Source organism: Sinocyclocheilus anshuiensis, unplaced genomic scaffold (genome assembly GCF_001515605.1).
Source record: "Sinocyclocheilus anshuiensis isolate Anshui unplaced genomic scaffold, SAMN03320099.WGS_v1.1 scaffold465, whole genome shotgun sequence".
Taxonomy (NCBI): Eukaryota; Metazoa; Chordata; class Actinopteri; order Cypriniformes; family Cyprinidae; genus Sinocyclocheilus; species Sinocyclocheilus anshuiensis.
In genome coordinates this window covers 649,733-667,508 of record NW_015539898.1, presented here as the reverse complement: position 1 = coordinate 667,508, position 17,776 = coordinate 649,733, and the positions used below count along the sequence as shown (strand labels likewise).

The window sequence follows — 17,776 nt, the reverse complement described above, 5'->3', positions numbered from 1 at the left end:
TATGTGGAAAATAATGTGTTTTTTGAACCTTAAACCGCATAAACACATTTCATTACACCAAATACACAAAATAATGTTCTTTTTAGCAACATCATATGACCCCTTTAAGGCCTACAGTGTCAAATGCAGCCGTACGTTCTAAAAGCAAGAGAAGAGCATAATCACCTGAGTCAGTGGCTAGTAACAGGTCATTAAAAACTTTTACAAGTGCACTTTCAGTGCTATGACGGGATTTAAAACCAGATTGGAACACTTCCTTAAACCCATGTAGATCTAGAAAAGATTGCAATTGTATAAATATAACCTTCTCTAATACTTCGGACAGGAATGGCAGTTTTGATATAGGTCTGAAATTGGCGAGAACCAAGCTGTCCAAATTTTACTTTTTGATCAATGGTTCAATTATTGCATGTGTAAAATTCTGGTTTCATTTTACCAATAATATCTCTCAAAGAAGAAAGAGACACAGGCTCAAACTGGTTAAAAACAGCAGAGCACATGCTAGTGATAGATGGATCAACAGAGGGATATGAGATCTAACAGTGGCAATCTTATCAACAAAAAAAATGAAAAATGTAATGTAAAAATGTAAAAAAAACAAAAAAAACAATGGTTCAATTATTGCATGTGTAAAATTCTGGTTTCATTTTACCAATAATATCTCTCAAAGAAGAAAGAGACACAGGCTCAAACTGGTTAAAAACAGCAGAGCACATGCTAGTGATAGATGGATCAACAGAGGGAAGTGAGATATGAGATCTAACAGTGGCAATCTTATCAACAAAAAAAATGAAAAATGTAATGTAAAAAAAAAAAAAACCAATTGTGTGTGTAGATTTTGTCTAATGTTGTCCTCTCCCTCTTTTTGGATTTTCATTCTAGACAAATGAAACAAAGGATGTGGTATGTGGCTTTTCCATAGCTTTTGCACATTTAATGCAACACTCATTTTTATTTTGTACATTAGGATATTAATTATGTCTTCTTAATCTTTTCTTTCAGTGCTGCTCCTTTGACTGCAACGTAAGTAACATTACTTGTCTAATCCATTCAAACATCTTGTATGAATGTTTTCTGTTTCTAAATGTTTCATGCAATATTTTCACAGGCCCCTGGAGGCCCTGTGGGACCACCTGGTGACTTAGGACAAAGAGTGAGTATTAAAAAAAACTATTTTTTATGTCTTTATGTTGCTTCTTCATCCATATGCATAGAAAGCACCTGTGTATTCCTATGAAATGTTACAAGTATTCACGTTTAATTCACTATCAGCATGCACAGATGACTGTGGCCTAAACTTTTCTTTTTCTGCAGGGAGAGGCTGGAAGACCAGGCATGCCGGGAGAGAAAGGAGATGTTGGAGCTCCGGTAAGCATCTGCTTTTAGATATGCTCCTGTTCAGAAGTGATAGTGGGTGTTTGTAGGAGTACATCTGAAATTTCTGTGCTCCTCCACTTTGTTTCTGATCCAGAAAACTCTCGGGATCAATTGTAATGCTGAACTTGCTCATATTTAGATGTAGGGATTTAAAAAAAAACTCTTAATCTTAAGTATTAAACTTTGGCACCAAACTTGTCGACCTATGATTTTCAGCTTGCAGATGATTAGATGCCAACAAAAATCAAAATTTTCTAAAGAATCTAGTTTATTTTTACAGATTTAATAGAAGTGAGGTGTCATAACTCACATCTAAAAGCCCATTTACAAGTCAAAGTTTTAAATGATTCTAATTCTATGAGAATAGAGATAAAAACACAGAGAAACAATATCATTGGAATCACTTTCAGAACAATTTTACAAAACATTGACAGCCAATCAGAATCCTTCAAATCTTTAAAACACTCAATCATTTAAAGCGGCAGACGACAAAACGGCACTGCACACTTATAATAAACGGAATAAAATCATGCGTTGATGTGGACGCTAATATAGTTATCGTTATAGTTATCACTGTTGGTGTGAATGGGCTTTACACAGTATACTAAAGGTGCGGTCACATTAGCATTAGCAAAAAAGGTTAATTGTCTATTGTCGATAATGTAGAGATGGACTGTATAAAGCACCGCTCACACTGAAATCACTTTCAAACCAAGAAGCTTTCTGTTGGTCAATGTAGCAAATATGCATGATCAACGCTGCAAAATCTGCATGAGGAAATCTTTCAACCTCACACAAAATTCCTGATTGTGTAGATTCGGTAAATATGCTATTTAAATTAATGGATTTTGCCCGCAACAATAAATATGTCCGCACCTTTAGAATGAAGTGAAAATATACAGCTGTCAGGTAAAAAGTCAATTGTATGTGTCTATTATTGTGCTGATTAATACTTTTCATATGGCTATGAGCCATTCATTGTGTCGAATAAATGTTCCATGTGTCCCTGGATTTCTTTGTTGATAATCCAATCAAAGCAAAACCCTCGACTGATCCCGAGGTCTTTCATCTTCTGCAGCTGTTACGATTTCAACGATCTGTTAAAATGTGTTTTTTTTTCTCTGAAATTGCTGGTGGATGTCCTGTCTGAAACATGCATACAGTTTTCCTATGTTTGTAAGGATGTCTTCCGAAATTTAGTCCTTGGAAGTGTCATAAAAGAAGCACACACACTGGGAAGCATCCAGCTATGCTATTAAACAGCAAATGGTGACTGAGCCAGCTATTCTATTATTTAACAGCAAACACTGATTGTGTAGACATAACAATAATCACAGCATACAGTTGACCCCCTAAAGCCCTGTAGGAATATTTTGGTTAAAGATACAATCTCAGACTTGAATCTGGCTTTATCCTTGTTTATCCTCACTTAAGGCCTGTTAATATTGTCACTGTAGGTTTCAGGGCAGCCATATTAGCAAATATCTCTGCATTAGTTATTTATATCACTACCATATCCAGCAAAATTATTTTTGGCATTTCTCTCTGATGTTTCTTTCCTTCTCCTATTAGGGAAGTCCTGGTGATCCCGGTCCAGTCGGTTACCAAGGAATGAAGGTCTGTCTTCCGCTCTCTCTCACAAATATTTACATTCTGTTGATATTACAGTTGATTTGTGCGCTCTTGCCGAAACGATAATCCATACTATTTTCCTTTCCTTCCAGGGAGACCAAGGAATAAGAGGTGATAAGGTAAAAGAGACAGAGCTTCCTTGCTGATTCGACAGACATTTTTTTTTAATCAAAAGCACATTCTAAGGGTCTACAGTTGATTATTTTCTCTCATAATTTATTCTGGTACTGCTAAACATCACAAATGCACTTGTGTTTTATCTGTAGGGAGAGAGAGGTCATAAAGGCTTCAAGGTGAGCTTATTTATTAGCATTCTCTTTATTTATTCAGTTTTGCCAGTTTTTACCAGTTGTTTATCATGCTGAATTGAAACCCAATCCTACTTTTAGGGAGACAAAGGTCATCATGGTCTTGATGGCGTCGATGGACGTAAGGTAAGTGCTGATGTCCTCTTCCTATATGACACAAAAACAGCATTTTAAAGGGATAGTGCACCTAAAAATTTACCAAACCTTTATATATTTTCTTCTTCCATGCACCAAAAAATGAGAAATTTTGCATAATATTTGCTGCTATTTCCCATATATTAAGAGCGAATGGAGTCAGGGATCATCAAGGTCTAAGGATGACTTCAAAAGATCATAAGTGTGAATAAAATGGCTTATATGACTACATTTTAAAGCGATGAGACTGAAAATTAGGTTATTTAAATCAGAAAATCTTCCGATAGTTTTCAAACCTTCCATAGTTTTCAAATTTTGTTCGTGTTCATGTACAGTCATGTGATGGCAGTGTCAAATTAACAAATGATAGTTCAAGGATTTTTAGTAATGCTTTACATTTTGATTTGTCCTTCATACAAAGCTATCAAATGGCCTTTAGAAGATTTGGAATATATAGTGCACAAATTGTATGGTACGTCTTTTATTTGCTTTTTTGACAGCGCCGCATCCCCATTCACTTTCACTGTGCAGGAAAAAGCAGCATGGATGTTCTGCAAAATAACTCCCTTTGTGTTAAACGAAAGTTTAAAACTGGTTTGAAATTACATGAGGATGATTAAATGAATTGAATATTGACAAATAATACACTGCTGTTAGATTTGACGTTATTTCTCTCTCATCTTCCTGTGCTGCTTTCTTTGGTATGCTGTGTCAGATTTCAGGTTAACAGTATGTGAACAATAGATACCGAAAACATTGCATGGCCATCTCTCTTGTTTTTCTGACACTTATCCCATTTCTGCTTTCATTTCTGTCTCTTCTTAAGTGTGTCTGCCCTTTGGGAAAACAGCCTAGTCTAGTGTCTCTGACCCTTGACTTCACCACTTCGATTTGCTCCTCGATTAGTTCTCAACATTGTACTGTAACTCTTTCCAAGGCATTTTCCACTCAACAAGTCACTGTCCCTTAACTTCACTCCCCCATCTGTTCATGATTCATCTGAGTTCACAGTAAAACTTGGTGTGATTTACAACATGTATCTGTTTCTGTTGTTATTTTCGGTCTCCATTGCATGCAATCTTGATTTGTAATGTCTTTCCTTAGTACTTTATTTCTTTACTCTTTCTTTGCATGGTGTCACCCTCGAGGTAATTACGTGCAGTTCGGGGTGTTTGACTCCCACCATGAAGAAGAGTGTTTATGTTTTGTGTGTTTGTATTATATTTCATAGGGTGAGCTGGGATTCTCAGGCCTTCCAGGCTGCAAAGGGTCACCAGGGCCAGATGTAAGTACAACTATTATCTGTCAAAAATATGTAATTTTTAAGAGAAAAAAAGTGTGCATCGTTTGCACTTTTTTAACCATGGATAAGCCATAATTAAATCAGAGGTAGTCATGATCAAGCTATATATTAATTTTAATATTCTAGTACTCAAAACAAAGTATCTATTATTAATATTCTGGGTAGGGAATTACACTTGTGCATGTATGTTTATAAATCTGCTAACTGGGGTTTAAAAAGGAAATTTGCACAGGTTAGAGTGCAAAAATATCTTTTTATAAATCTTATTTGTTTGCCAGATGTTCCTTTTGTGCATACATATACTTATAGGATGAAATTATATATATATATAGGATATATAAAATGAAATTTGTAGCAGGTTTTATACTTGTACTCACTTTCAGTAAGTGTTTACAGGGCTTTTGCATGTTCATGGACTCCCATGACAGTCTATCAGCTGAGTGCATGTTTGCATGTTCACATCATATTACTTTGATCCAGATGCATTTGAGCTTCTGTTGATCCAGATGCATTTGAGATTTATAGATTAAGTTATAGATCTACAAGTTTAGATATCAGAATCTAATTGGCTGAGAAGTTGGCTCTCATTCGCCTATAAAACATCACCTCACTAGGACTGTAGATGATCCCGGCCCTTTAAGCAATGCTCATAGGCTGAACAGTTTGTCAGTCAGTTTTAGGAGCAGCTGTTTCTACTCAGCCTGCATCTGGAGACCAGGACGTGGGATGTTTGCCTTATGAGCAGCCAAACATTTACCAAATCTGACATCACAACTCTGCACAGTGTTTGTACTTTGTTTACATTCTGTAGTAAAGAATATACTAAAAGAAAAGTAGGATATCTGGTTGTGTGTTCTTCTCCTTTATTCATAAATAATTTTTATTTCATCTGGTAGGGCTTCCAAGGAGAACCAGGTCCTAAAGGAGATCCCGGGCAATATGGACTTAAAGGAGAAAGAGTAAGGGATAAGAATGAAAGGTTGATTTTAAAATTTAGATTAAGTTAGAAATCAAGATTAGACATCAATAAGAGCTCTTAGTCTCTTATGCTCATCAAGGCTGCATTTATTTGATCAAAGTAAAAAAAAAAAAATTACAGTAAAAACAGCAATATTGTGAAATATTATTACAATTTAAAATATAATTGTTTTCTATTTTAATCTGTTTTAAAATGTAATTTATTCCTGTCACGGTATGCTGATTTGGTGCTCAGGAAACATTTCTTATCATTATCAATGTTAAAAACAGTTGTGCTGCTTAATATTTTAGTGGAAACTGTGATACATTTTTTTCAGGACTCTTTAATAAATATAAGGTTCAAAAGAACAGCTTTTATTTTATATGGAAATCTTGTGAAACAATGTCTTTACAGTCACTTTTGATCAATTTTATGCATCCTTGCTAAATCCCAAAAAAAAAACATCCATCCTTGAGGACTATTGTTGAGAATTACAAGTTTATACTAAGACCTCTGATTTTTGATTGCTGACTTTATTTTGGCAAATCTAAGCACAATTTGAGACATAGACATTTTCTCAGGAAAACATCTGAGATGCTAGATACTTGAGTGTTGTCTTAAAGAGATATAATTTGTGATATAACCTTATTATGAGTCATTTCAAGCAGGAAAACATCTTTAAAAACATATCTTCTGGGTTTGATTTCAGGGAGATCCTGGCAGAGACGGTGAACCAGGAAGACCTGGAAACTATGGGTCTTCAGGGGCGAAGGTACAGAGGATTTTGATCTTGCATTAAATATAGTTTTATGTCATGACTTTATTTGGCTGGTAAATGTAACATAACCCTTGACATAGGTTAGTTAGGATTTACTAACGCTGTTGTTTGACTTTATGGGTTTTTTACATTATAACTCATTTTAAAGGACATTGGCTTATCTGCAATCCCATTGTTTGTTGTTTCAGGGAGACAGGGGTCCTCGTGGCGCCAATGGCGATAAAGGGGAGAGAGGAGATGACGTAAGTGTTCTTACTCTTTTTGTCACTTTTTTAAAGACTTGGATTCTAAACATGCAATGTAGTAATGGCTGACAGACCTGCTTTTAGTATTATCTAACAGTTTCTTTGTTCTTTTTTTTTTCAATTTCCTGTTCTTTTTAGGGACCACCAGGACCAGATGGCACAGGAGGAGAAAGAGTAACCAAGCATTTATATTTACTTCTGTCTTAGTAGCTTGACATGTGAATGGTTGTGTTTCATGTTGTTTGCAGATGTGGGTCTTTTTGCATTTTTTACATGTGAGGGTCAAGATATGCAGGCGATCTGAACTGATGTGTTTTTCTGTTACAGGGCACACCTGGTGAGAAAGGTGAACAAGGTTCCCGCGGTAACAGAGGGCCCAGAGGCGACCCTGTGAGTATATGTCGCATTTAGAAAATATCCCACAATACATCCCTTCCAAACACAATGGTAAAACCCTACTAATCATTTAAAATAAACTTGAAATGACATTCGCAAGCCATTAATAATAACAGTTATTTTGTGGACCTGAGCTTCAGATACAGATCAACAGATGCATTTTAATATTTAAAAACATGTGAACAAATGTTGCTCCTTGACAGAAATATCTTAAACTCTGTGTAGTAAAAGATGACATTATTTTAGGCTGTAGGGTTGACTGAGTGTCTGAAACTCATTTAGGCTGTAAATTCCTTAATAATTATGACATAAAAAGTTGAAATTATGACATACTAGGTTACAATTATGACATAAAAAGCTGAAATTATGAGCTACTAACTCGTAGTTATGACAAAAAAAAAACATAAAATTGACTTTTTGTCATAGTTTTATGTCAAAACATTTTAGGCTGTAAATTCCTCCATAATTATGACATAAATGGTCGAAATTGTGACAAAATAGGTTATAACTATGACAAAAGTCTAAATTACGACATAAAAAGTCATAATTATGACAAGTGGACGTTATGACATTAGGTTATAACTATGACATAAAAAGTTGAAATTATGAGATATAAAGTGATAACAAAAACTTTTAGTCATAGTTATGACTTCTATGCCAACATTTCTACTTTCTATGTAAATGTCGACTATTTAACACACGATTATGTCTTTACATTTTTATCAATAATAATTTTGTTAAACTGAAAGGTTGAAATATTTTATACATCTTTCTGCATATTTTTTTCTCATTGAAATAGCACACAAATGAATTGCTCACAAGAAAGTAAATTGGTTTCATTTTGATTTCATGTTGACCTAAGACACGTAGTGTTCTCACTAATAAGTGAAATGGCTCTAAAGTCTCTCTTGTTAATCAAATACACATTTTCATAAATTAAACATATCTGACATGTAATATATGCACAGATATACATAATGTCTGTTTCAAACAAATTCATTAGATATTAATTGTGCATGTTCTGTTCGGTAAATTGCTTTTTGACAGCTTAAAGGGTTAGTTCAGCCAAAAATGAAAATCAGGCTGCGTTTCATACACCTAGGATGCATCGGGGGTGAGTGAAACGCAGCCTAATTTTCATTTTTGGCTGAACTAACCCTTTAAGCCTTTGGTGTTTATGCACCCAAGAAGACTATTATGTTTTGAAAGAATGAGACAAGTGAATTGAATATGGACTTTTAACTCTGGCAGGGTGAACCTGGGCCCCGGGGTGAACAAGGACGTGAGGGATCAGCAGGGCCAAACGGAGAGCCGGTGAGTGAGTGAAGAAAACTATTATAAGTCACCTTTATTTATATAGTGCTTTATACAATACTGGTTGTGTCAAAGCAGCTTTACAGTGTCAAACAGGAAAATAGTTTGTCAATAATGCAAGAGGACAAAAACAAAGAGTCATTTTTCCAGCTAAAGTCAGTTCATTGATGATCCAGTGATATCATCATCCAGTTCAGCTCTCTTCCAGTAGTGTCTGTGCAATCAGTCAAGTGTCCCCAACTAAGCAAGCCAAAGGCGACAGTGGCAAGGAACCAAAACTCATTCGGTGACAGAAATGGAAGAGAAACCAGGCTCAGTCGTGGGGCCAGTTCACCTCTGTGAGTTGTATACAACAGATTTTGAGTGTCTAATGCCCTTCAGCATTATCCTGCCTGAACCAAGACACTGCGGGAGTTCAAGCCTCTAAACTCGATCATTTTATCATCTTTATGCAATTATACACTTCCTTAAATGTTAATCTAGAATTATACAGAGCAGAATTGTGTAGTATGTAAGACATAAGAGCTTGAACAAGGATGAAAGCTTATGACCTCAGGCCACAGGCATTCTGAGAGTCCCTCTGAAATCTCTGAGATCATTGGACCCTCTGGGCTGTGTTAGAAGGTAACTTGAGGAACAAAGAAATACGGCCAGTGGTTCTGCTATTTGTGATGGTTTGGGCAGTGGGAGGACAAACAAGGAAAGCTATATAAGTTCCCAAGGTCAGATGGACTCCAGATGGACGATGTTAGACCGGCTGGGCGAGTTCAAAACTAAGCAGCAGATACAGTTCAACAGATGTATTTAATACCTAAAAGCATACAAATGTCCTTCCCTGAAAGAAATATCTTACACTCTGTGTAGTAAAAGATGACGTTGTTTACGTTGACTGAGTGTCTAAAATTCATTTAGGCTGTAAGTTCTTCCACCCAGGCCCTAATCACATAAAAACATAGATAATTTCAAATAGAAAAGCACTGGTGATTGTTTTAGATTGTTTAATATGTAAGTATTTATAGTTCTGTCATGACAACTCTCAGAAAGATTAGTATGGTAATATACTTGGCAAGGTTAATGTGCTACGCTGCTGCTGTGGCAGAGCAAGTACCTAAACTTGCTGCTGTGAGCATGTAAGAAATACTGCTGCAGCACATATAACATATATGAGAGTACCCTGCACATATAATATATGTGAAATTATGCATAGCAGATCTATACAGGTGGAGCTGGGGAAGGTGGAGGGTTTGTGAAGCGTGCTGCAAACTGCTATGGCAGACAATGGCCAAGTATTTGAATGTTGAGCAGCAAGCTCATTGGCTGCTGATGCAACAAACACCAGTCGGCTGTGCCATGTGTATGACATGATTATGTCAGATTGAGTTAGGACCTATCGGTCTGCACCATCTAGAGTTTCATGACACCATCTAGAGTTTTTTTGTTTGTGTTTTTGACCACATGTGCATAATGTGTTTATCTCAAGACAAAAATTCTTGTCTTAATCAAAGGGTTTGGCTAGTTTCTAGGCGTTGAGTAACATTTATTAGAATGATTCAGCTTTAGGAAGGACATTGAGAGTGATTATACATGCCAGACCTGACTCAAGATTTCCCAGCTGAAACGAGCTAATCTACTTAGATTTTGGCCTTGGATTCTTGAGGCTTACAACATCACCAGCTGCACCACAGAACTCCATGTATGTTAGTTCTGTCAGCACTTGACTTCTCTCTACAGCTCTTGTAATCTGCCAGGCCAACTGCGAACAGACCGACAAATTTCCGTTGCCTCTCAGGACTCTAAATTTCCTGTGTAGCTTACGTGAGAGTGTTTGGAGCATGTGCGTGCCCGATTGGCTCCTCAGTTTCATGGTTTTCTCAAAGTCATCTGTTGTTTCTCAAAAACAGCCGTTTGTGCAGCCCAGCTGCTCTTAAGGCTCTCACATAATCTTCATTAGCGACTACCGAGGACTGCTGTTATCCAAATGCTCACTTTTGTGCCTGAAGTTACCAGTTCACTTTTGTGCTCACTTTTGTGCTTGAAGTTACCAGCGAATCCTGTAGAGTTTGAGTGGGTGGGATGGGAAAGAACCAAGTGTTCAAATAGGTGGGAATCTGGATGGGCTTCTGAACTCATGAGCCACTGCTTTCTCAAAGCCTGCTTTTTTACTGATTTAATGCGCCAATGTGTCAGATTCCCCTCTTGGAAATGTAACGCTGCAGTAAATACAAAAAATTACCTTTTTTTTTTCTTTATTACCGAGTCATTTACCAAAATTATATTTTTAGTCAATGACTCAGATAAGGCCAGCAAAAAGCTAAACATTAGATAACTGTATGATTCCAATATGTGGTCATGTTGTTATGAATGGCTCTCTGTCATTCAAATAATTATTTTAGAATTAGTAATTATAATCCACAAAAAAAGGTAGTAGCGCCAAACACTCGTCCAAATATCCAGTAGGCAAAACACATATGGTGCGTAGATCCAAAATATACAAAGATGAAAGAGAATTAGTAATTATAAAATAATAAAATATATTTTTTTAATAATTTCACATTCAATTAAAAAAATTGGTGAGGTCAGACTGGCCTGTTGGCTTCTTTTAAAGGGGCTTTGGGTCTTTTTCAGCCAGTAAGATTGGGAGACTAGCTGGCTGTCCAGCTAAACACCAGCCTGACCAAGCTGGGAGATCTAAGAAAACTAGTTTAGGCTGGCTAAAGAGTATTTTTCAACCCCAACAGAGGGATCCTAATATATTTGAATACCTTCAGGAATATAATTTTTCCCCATTTCCAACAGGGCGAGCTAGGAAGGACAGGGGCACCAGGTTACCGTGGCGATGAGGGTCCTACTGGGCCAGAGGTGGGTAAGGTTAACTAGTCTTGATTATCTTTCGACCTGACCTATTGCTGTATCTGTGACTTATCTACATTTCCCATGTTGCATGTCTGTGCTTTAGGGAGCTAAAGGGCCCAGAGGAATCAAAGGGGCCCCAGGAGACAGAGGCCTGATGGGAGAGAGGGTGAGTTAATCCTGTTGATCTTCAGAACTGGTTTTAACTAACCAAAGGCAGTTGTCTATTGCTGTAACAATTTTTTTTTACCTGCTTAGGGTGAGGATGGACCACCAGGAAATGGAACCGAGGGTTGCCATGGCTTCCAGGTAGAAGACCTCCCAATTTATTAAACATCTTGCCATAAATAATTAACATTCAGTGGAGTATCTGTATTGTTTAAGTGTGTGTTTTGTGTCTTTTTAGGGTTATCCTGGGCCCAGGGGAAATTCAGGAGCACCTGTAAGTATCCTGAACCCTACATAAGATCTAATTTTGAATACAACCCAATAGTGTTCAAGAAGTAATAATCCCATTGATTGCTTCCAATGAGAAACTGATTTTGATTGATAATGAGTAACACGTTTAATTTATTAAGTAATGATATATGCTCATTTCAATTAAAAAAAATTATATTTACAGCAAAGTGCCAAATCAGTCTGCAGAGAGAGAGCCATTAATCACAGTTTCTGTTGCTGAAAAACCTCCCACTCTCATAAATCATTGAGAATGATGTAATCAAATCTCCCACTCTCAAACAGTTATATATTTTCATGTTTGAATATTTTGCATGAAACTTTAAACTTATAATCAGTGACTTCATATTTTATTAATGATAATTAATAACATAGTTAAATAGTTTATAAGCGTGAATGAGTAGTTTTTTCCTTAATGAAATACATACACTCTTGTGATTTTGTCGTATTTATTTATGTTTTTATTTATTTACTTTTATATATATTTTTTTTTTCTGTCATTTATCTTGGAGCTGATTTTTTTTCTTTTTTTAATCCCTATGGAGAAAATGAATGGGAAAATATCCTCTTCCCTGTACTCTACAACTGAGCGTATAATTCACGTCTGTGGTTATCATGAAACTCAAAATTATTTACAGATTAAACGATGGCCTCCATATGGAGGATGATGTTAATATTGAGAATGATTCATGTGATTTATTAGTGGTTTTTATTAGCATGCCTAACCGTTGATTCACAAATGTCTTGATTCATCAGGGGTTAGTGCATATGTGACTCACAGCAGGGATTGTGTATTGCAATAGAAGCACAACAGCTTATCCCTAGCAGATGTAAATTGTCTAGACTGTGGATCTGAGTCCAGACGTTGAGCGGAGACGGCTGATGAACTGACACAGCAAAGACAATTCCTCTTATCTAATCTCTCTTCTTCTCTCTTGCACTTTCTTTAAATTCTCACTTTCAAGGGTGGAAAAGGAACCCCTGGACCCAAGGGAGATGATGGAGAGCCAGGTGACCCTGGATTAGATGTGAGTCGTTTTAGATGCACTTGTGCTCATGACTATGTTTCACTCTCTTTTCTTTCTTTTCTCATTAGATTCTTTATCATTTTATCTCTTCGTCTCGTAGTCCAAGTTTTCCGTAGCTTGCATATCACTTTTCTCCCGTTTTTCTTCCCTTTTGACCTGTTTTTCATAAATTTCTTCTCTTCTAAAGGAATGTTCTGGGTTCAATACAAGTTAAGCACTATCCAAAGCACTATCATCAAGGGCTTAAATCAGAAACATGCAACTTTTTTGTTAAAATACTGCACAGCATAAATGCCACATCATGCAAATGCAAAAATTTGCAGACACCATTGCCATTATATTTCTGCATTTTAAAAAGGAAGAAATTACTTGTATTAACTTAGAACGTTCCTTTAGTATGTGTTTGTTAAAGGAATAGTTCACCAAAAATGAAAACCCTGTCATCATTTACTCACCTTCATGTTGTTCCAAACCCATAAGACTTTGGTTAATCTCACATACAGTACATCATGAAGAATCCTGGAGCTTCTCTCAGAGTTTGGTTGCCGTCTCCAGTGTTGAGTTCAGGCAGCTGTGTATTTCTTGTTGTCATGGATTCAAGGAAGCGAAGTTTAATTGGCTAATCTTTTTTAAGAAGGCTGTATTTTTATTCACCTTCATTTCAAACAGCTAGAAAGGGAGTCATAAGGTACTTTATTTTGCCAGATTTTTTGTGCCAAGTTTTTTTTCCCAGTAAACTTACACAGGGTAAACAACTTTGTCATTCTTGAATGCATGCATTCATAAAAAAAAAAAAAATTTAAGAGAAGTGATTATTCCAATCAGTTTGGAAAAACAAGATTGCTTGAGAGCAGAAATTCGTTGGAAGTTCATGTTTAACACTTTTTTTAAAAAGCCAGACTCCTCAGCTGGTTTACATTTTGTAACAGCCCCCACACACTTTCAGTCCAACAGATGGGTCTCCAGCACTCTCACAAAACAACATGTGCTGCAGAAGAGTCACAAGTTTGGACACAAGGCTCTTTTTTGTGCAGATGATTGATTTTAGATGGTGGAAGTTGTGGTAAAGAGTTTTGTATTTGGTCTATTAAATGATGAAATCATGCTATCCGGTAAAGTTTCGATATGTTGTTTTAGAACAGCTAATAGGACATTTGTTGCAGTGGAGGCATTATTGGTAAAAATCTTGCATGTTCAAGATGCTTGATTTAGCCACTGCAGTAACATCTCTTCCTTTTGAGAGAATGCAATATCCATTTAGTACATTTTTAGGCTTATTAGTGGTGCTTGCTAGTACATCATATTTGATTTAACTTTTTTAAGAAACATTTTGGCACTTCATATGTGCTACATACATGAATAATGCCTTAAATCATATTACTTTTCTAAGCAGTCAGACTTAATTTTTTTTCTTGACAGATAATAAAACAGATGAGAAAAAGGCCATCAAGTTGCACTGTACTTGAGCCTTATCTTTGGCTGTTTTTTTTTTTTTGTCTTTTCTGATCCCACACATGTACAGACATCTCAAAGATGCAATCATTCTCTGCCCTGTCTGTGTTTACAAGTGGAAATATTCTGATTTCATCCCAAAATAAACTTCCCCATCCATCTGGGGTGTTAAAAAAACCCACTAGTAGCCTGAAAACAAAGAGTTTGATCCTGTGCATTCATCATTCAGGCTTATTCCGATCAGGAGATGGAAGTGTGCGGGGACTTGACTGGGAACCGACTGCAGATATGACGGCTAATATTGTTGTTTATGTTGTCTAGCTGTGCGCTTCTGCAGTGCAATTTTTTGAGAAAACGGCCCACATGTTCAGTGCTTTGATCATTTAGGCCATTTTGCACATCTGCAGGATTAAAATAACAGCGTTTTCATCTTAGACAACGCTTTAGCGCTCAGTTTTCATTTGATCTAATCAGCAGGTAGATGTTGAGCAGTTTGTTTTGTAATCCAAGACCCCAAACTTGGATCCCAGTGGAATAAATTGTACAACAGGACAAAAGCATGGACTGCAGACTTTGTAATGTCGCACCATACTGTGGATTGCATTTCATTATGTCACTTCCTTACATCTGGAACATATGCATTGTAGGACTGGGCAGTATGACGCTATACTGTATACTGTGTGACGGTAGAAATATTTCTGTCAGGACCACTATCGTCAAAGATGATTGACAATTAGCATATAGTTTGGATTGGCGGTATGGTTCTGTTCTGGGCAAGAACTCCCTGCGCCTCCATGCAGCCTAGCATGGATGAGAGCAGGGAGAGCAGCAATAACCCCCCAGAACACAGAACAGAACCAACATAAATGTATTGCAGATATTGTTAAGTTCAATCATTTTATGTACACATTTTAGAATTAGTCTGATTCAAAGGGTAACTGACTAACGTGACCTGCCAGAACTAACGCTACGCTTGATGTCAGTATTGTTAAAATTGAATTTATGTTGAGTTTATAGGTTTATATTGTTTTTATTATATTTTATTTGAATTTCCAGCTAACAAAGAACGACATTATGATATATCCTGTGATATAAAATGACCTAGAGTGGCGAGGTGAATGTCGGCTGTAAACATCACACATGCTTATATCAAAGCGCCGAGCTCATGTTTAATTTTTACATCGCTTCATTGTGGTTGTACAAGCCGACACAATGGCAATTAATACATATGCTCGCAAGCTTTCATCTTCGGTCATCTGGAGTCGATTTTTGGGGATCTAACGCCCAGACTGCTTCGCTATTCATCACTGTGTTTGTCTTTATCCATGCAAAACCAAAAACTTCAAGGAAGTGGTGGAGACATGCATATGTGGAAGAATTGTTTTGCAGCTGTTGGCTTTTCATGGTTCTTTCTTTAGAAATGATGTTCTAATTTTAAAATGATTGCTCTCTCACACCAAAAGAGAGATATTGAGCGAATAGAGAGAGTTAGTTTTTGTTAGTTAGTGATAGAATGCACACTCCAGATGTTAAATGCCTTTATTAATCATACGGGATGTTTACATGCCACACACATTTTGCAGCAGATGTGTGTAAACAGTTTTCACATGGTGATCTTTCTATTAAAGACATTTACAGTATACCCTTTCTAGACTTCTGATATTGGCTGTGTTTGCTGAGGCTGTTGCTGTTGCTGTTTAGCAAATTTAAATGAAGTATTACACTCGTTATATTGGACTTGTTTGGACTAAGCAATTGGCCCATCCAAAGGAAACAATGTGTTCTTTTGAACTTTTTATTAATCAAAGAATCCTTGAAAACATGTATCACGGTTTCCACCAAAAATGTTATTGGCATATTAGAATGATTTCTGAAGGATCATGTGACACTTAAGACTGGCTGAAAATTCAGCTTTGCCATCACAGGAGTAAATTATATCTTAAAATATATGAAACTAGAGAACAGTTGTTTTAAATTGTGGTACTTTTCATAATTTTACTGTACTGTATTTTTGATCAAATAAATGCAGCCTTGTTATGCATACACATTTTTTCAGAGCAAGCAACATATATGTTGTGTTGTTGTTTAATTATTAGAATTATGCTATTTAATTATTGTAAAGGAAAGGTTTTAACTGTGTCCAGTTGGTTTCTTTTTGGACATTTACACGATTGTCTTCTAAAGTGCCACATGTGGCAAGGCTGGAAATGCAACATATACTTGCACTGTCTTATAAAGTGTTCGGACACATTTTGTTTAGCTGGAAGAGATCACTTAGAGCATATTTGGCGCCTAAAACATGAAAAGGCAATGGCTATAGATAGATGCACTCAAAGTTCAACCACACACACAGACACACACACACTTTACAGTAATTAGAAATGTACCCTGTGTTTATCACCTCTCTGTAACTCTCTTTAACTGCTCATAAGATCCTGGGCTAGTGCTCGTTTTGGAGGGTTTAATTTTACTGACTAAAGACCCCCTGCAAAAGATTTCAGTAGTTTACCATACTAAGATTCATTTAAACAATGGAAACATGCATTTGATTGTGCAAAGATCAGAAAGAAGCAAACTGACTATAATTCCAAAAGTAATCATTAGCAGAATTGCAGAGGCCATAAATTAAAATGTTTACTACGTTTTACAACTGAATCTTAAAGACTGGCCAGAGTCTCTTCATAATAAACATCAGATTCGGAGGGAATAACATCCACAATAATGTAGAAGGAAGAACAATTTAACATGCTGAACAATGATTTAGAGTTCAGTTAAACTGCTGTGATTGAACACACACGTGAATGTTTGGGCTACAGAAAGGACTTTATTAATCAAATGCAATATTTACATGATATCTAAACATTTTGCAGCATATGTGTCTCAGATGTTTAAACTTTACACACAGCTGATCTCTCTGTTTATGAAGACATCTGTTATTAGTAGATTTGCTAAGACGATCAATATTACTGCTTATCATACTTAGGGTGCAACTCGTCAAACATTGTTTTTTAAATAGTTTTATAATCAGTTAAACATGGTATCAACAACCAGAACACCTTAGCAGCCGAATAGCAACATGCTATGATCAGGAGCGTGTCTAGAGCATTTTAAAGGGGGGGCCAGTCGGGGGCACTGGCTCAAAAGAGGGTGGCCGGGGGGGGATATATTATCGGCAACTCCGCCACTGCCAGATGCAGTTAGAAATGCACTAAAAACAAGCCTGAACACGTATAATTAAGAATGGGGTTGGGGAAATTTGGCTGGTGGCCAGCCAAATTTCAAGGGGGGCCGGTGCCACCCCTGGCCACCACGTAGACACGCCCCTGGCTATGATCAACTCAGAACACCTATAGCATATAGCAGCATGCTAGTTTGTATGTTCGTTTTGTTAATAAATAGAGCCAAACTGAACTGTGTCTGAATCAATAGAATATTAGCAACCAGACTGTTTGATATGGAATCTCATTTGCAAGATATAAACTTGTAATTCAGAGAAAAAAGTCAGAATTGTGGAGATGGTCCTCACTGCAGAACACAAGATCCA

The 17,776-nt window shown here is 36.6% G+C and overlaps 1 protein-coding gene across 3 annotated transcripts in view; it reads left to right on the top strand.

Annotated features, from left to right (window-relative positions):
* Positions 1-17,776, top strand: part of LOC107685955 (collagen alpha-1(VI) chain-like) — a 35,851-nt gene that overhangs the window by 7,529 nt on the left and 10,546 nt on the right. For all 3 annotated transcript variants that reach the window (XM_016482721.1, XM_016482719.1, XM_016482720.1), the window contains exons 6-25: positions 883-903; positions 1,003-1,023; positions 1,109-1,153; positions 1,315-1,368; positions 2,950-2,994; positions 3,102-3,128; positions 3,276-3,302; positions 3,399-3,443; positions 4,684-4,737; positions 5,652-5,714; positions 6,423-6,485; positions 6,680-6,733; positions 6,875-6,910; positions 7,064-7,126; positions 8,384-8,446; positions 11,243-11,305; positions 11,403-11,465; positions 11,555-11,605; positions 11,703-11,738; positions 12,718-12,780. In XM_016482721.1, the coding sequence (XP_016338207.1) occupies positions 883-903; positions 1,003-1,023; positions 1,109-1,153; positions 1,315-1,368; positions 2,950-2,994; positions 3,102-3,128; positions 3,276-3,302; positions 3,399-3,443; positions 4,684-4,737; positions 5,652-5,714; positions 6,423-6,485; positions 6,680-6,733; positions 6,875-6,910; positions 7,064-7,126; positions 8,384-8,446; positions 11,243-11,305; positions 11,403-11,465; positions 11,555-11,605; positions 11,703-11,738; positions 12,718-12,780 (957 nt within the window). The remainder of the gene's footprint in view (positions 1-882; positions 904-1,002; positions 1,024-1,108; positions 1,154-1,314; positions 1,369-2,949; positions 2,995-3,101; positions 3,129-3,275; positions 3,303-3,398; positions 3,444-4,683; positions 4,738-5,651; positions 5,715-6,422; positions 6,486-6,679; positions 6,734-6,874; positions 6,911-7,063; positions 7,127-8,383; positions 8,447-11,242; positions 11,306-11,402; positions 11,466-11,554; positions 11,606-11,702; positions 11,739-12,717; positions 12,781-17,776) is intronic.